The sequence below is a fragment of the Mercurialis annua genome, linkage group LG5 (assembly GCF_937616625.2).
Source record: "Mercurialis annua linkage group LG5, ddMerAnnu1.2, whole genome shotgun sequence".
Classification (NCBI taxonomy): Eukaryota; Viridiplantae; Streptophyta; class Magnoliopsida; order Malpighiales; family Euphorbiaceae; genus Mercurialis; species Mercurialis annua.
In genome coordinates, this window is record NC_065574.1 from 53,158,671 (window position 1) to 53,161,187 (window position 2,517).

Sequence of the window (2,517 nt, forward strand, 5' to 3'; positions counted from 1 at the left end):
TTTGGTGACTCTCAGAATTAATTACTTCTAAATAGACGATATTAAAGTTTGAGCTATGAACAAAAAAATTCAGAAATATGAGATAATTTTTGGATGATTAAGCCGATTAGCTAATCGATAAATTGTACTAAAAAAAGACAAGGCACCAAAATGTAATTTTCCAACAAGTTCCAACACTAAAATTGTCATTATCTCTTCAAACTCTACAGTAAAACCAAAAAAGAAAAGCTCATAACTATCAGAACTTAAGATCTTCGGCTTCACTTTTCAACAGTAACACTCAACGCCAATCAACCGCAGTTGAACTCGTCTGTAAAACACGCTCCAACGAAGCTAAGTCACAACCAAACTCTGGTCCCTTGACACGTTGTCGTCACTGTCCATTGGCGCGTGGAACTCGCTGTCTCCACTCTCCAGAATCCTTGCTTAATCAACCCATTTTTGCCACAACATTAAAACTTTTTTATATAAACTCCCTAAATTTGTCTTCAAGAGTGATTTTAATTTTCTGGGTCACCTCTCAATTCAAAGAAAAATAGATAATTCATATCAAAGTTTCAGTCTTTATAACAATTGTTCAAGAAAAATTCCTCTTTGTAAGTTCAAACACTTGTTTTTTACTCATTTTAAGAACATTTTAGCTGTAATTTAATCTTTAATTTACATATTTAGCTCAAGGGTTTAGTTTAATTTCCTTTTTAATTCTCATGTCTTGCTGATTTTGTGGGTGTTGGGAATTTTTGGTGGGTGATCAATTATTATTGTTGTTACAGTTAGGTGGCTATCTTTGTGACTGAGTTCTTTTTATATATATAGTTCTGTTAATATATATAGAGTTTCAAGTTTGTATCTTGATTAGGAAAAATTGGTAATGAAAAAAGTTGAGGGTTTTGTAGACTTTAAAGAGAGGTGTTTTGGATGTGTATGATTGCAGAATTTGGTTAAGATTGGAGAGTTTTATGTGGCTTGATTATGATTGTTCTTAGAATTTGTGGAGATGGATTTGTAATCGAGAATCCGAGATTGATTTCTTGCTGTGTGATTGAGTTTTCCAATCCATTGACTTGCTTCAGTATAACAATTTGAGGAAATATTACGGATTCGGCAAGGGCTTTGTTAGTGTATTTGGAAGGGCTGTTTTGTTTTGTTTTATATGTATAGTTTTTTTGTTGAATATCCAAGATGCAGCGAGTACGTTTGTCATCTCAACAGACACCGGTACATAAACTAGGAGATTCACAGATTACATTGTCTCCTAAATTTAGATTAGCTGTTAGTCAACCTTCATTGTTAAGTCCTTCATTAGATTATGAGTTATCTCTTCATGGTGAACCCCTAATACCGGGGCTACCTGATGATGTTGCCTTTAACTGTCTTCTACGGCTTCCGATTGAGAGCCATTCAGCATGTAGAGTTGTTTGCAAGCGGTGGCATTTATTACTTGGTAATAAGGAGCGGTTCTTCACTCGTAGAAAAGAACTAGGTTTTAAGGACCCTTGGCTCTATGTCTTCGCTTTCCATAAATGCACCGGAAAAATCCAATGGCAGGTTCTCGATCTTACTCACTTCTCGTGGCATTCTATCCCGGCAATGCCGTGTAAGGACAAGGTCTGTCCTCATGGATTCAGGTGTGCTTCAATACCTCGTGATGGGACTCTCTTTGTTTGCGGTGGTATGGTCTCTGACGTGGATTGCCCACTTGACTTGGTTTTGAAGTATGAGATGCAAAAGAATCGCTGGACTGTGATGAATCAAATGATTGCAGCTAGGTCATTTTTTGCAAGTGGGGTAATTGACGGGATGGTATATGTGGCCGGAGGAAATAGTACGGAACTTTTTGAGCTGGACTCAGCAGAGGTTTTGGATCCCATGAAGGGAATTTGGCGCCGTGTTTCAAGCATGGGAACAAATATGGCGTCTTATGATGCTGCGGTTCTCGATGGGAAGCTTCTTGTGACAGAAGGCTGGTTGTGGCCATTCTATGTTTCTCCGAGAGGTCAAGTTTATGATCCAAGAACAGATACATGGGAGAATATGGCCGTTGGACTACGAGAAGGATGGACTGGTTCGAGTGTGGTGGTTTATGGGCGGTTATTTGTGGTTTCAGAGCTTGAGAGGATGAAGCTTAAGGTTTATGACGCGGACTATGATACCTGGGAAGCAATAGAAGGGCCACCATTACCCGAGCAAATTTGCAAACCATTTGCTGTTAACGCATGTGATTACAAAATCTACATTGTGGGTCGGAATCTTCATGTTGCGGTGGGTCACATCTCTAAGCTGAAGCAGAAATGCAGTTCTGAAAATAAATGGACCTTCAGTGTTAAATGGTACTTAGTAGATCCACCTGATAGATTATCTGACTTGACACCCTCGAGCTCCCAGATTCTGTTTGCTTAACTGTTATGTGATAATTGTATCTCATTTTGCATGCTAAGAAATAAAATTGTAATTGTATGTGTGGTAATTGCTGTGTTTAGAACATAATGATTAATTATATGGCTGTTTTCTTTATAA

The 2,517-nt window shown here is 38.0% G+C and overlaps 1 protein-coding gene across 1 annotated transcript; it reads left to right on the forward strand.

Annotated features, from left to right (window-relative positions):
- Positions 1-261: 261 nt before the first annotated feature.
- On the forward strand, positions 262-2,517 carry LOC126682928 (F-box/kelch-repeat protein At1g30090). Its single transcript, XM_050378707.2, has one exon. It carries the CDS (start codon positions 1,183-1,185, stop codon positions 2,398-2,400), a length of 1,218 nt encoding a protein of 405 aa, XP_050234664.1. The 5' UTR covers positions 262-1,182; the 3' UTR covers positions 2,401-2,517.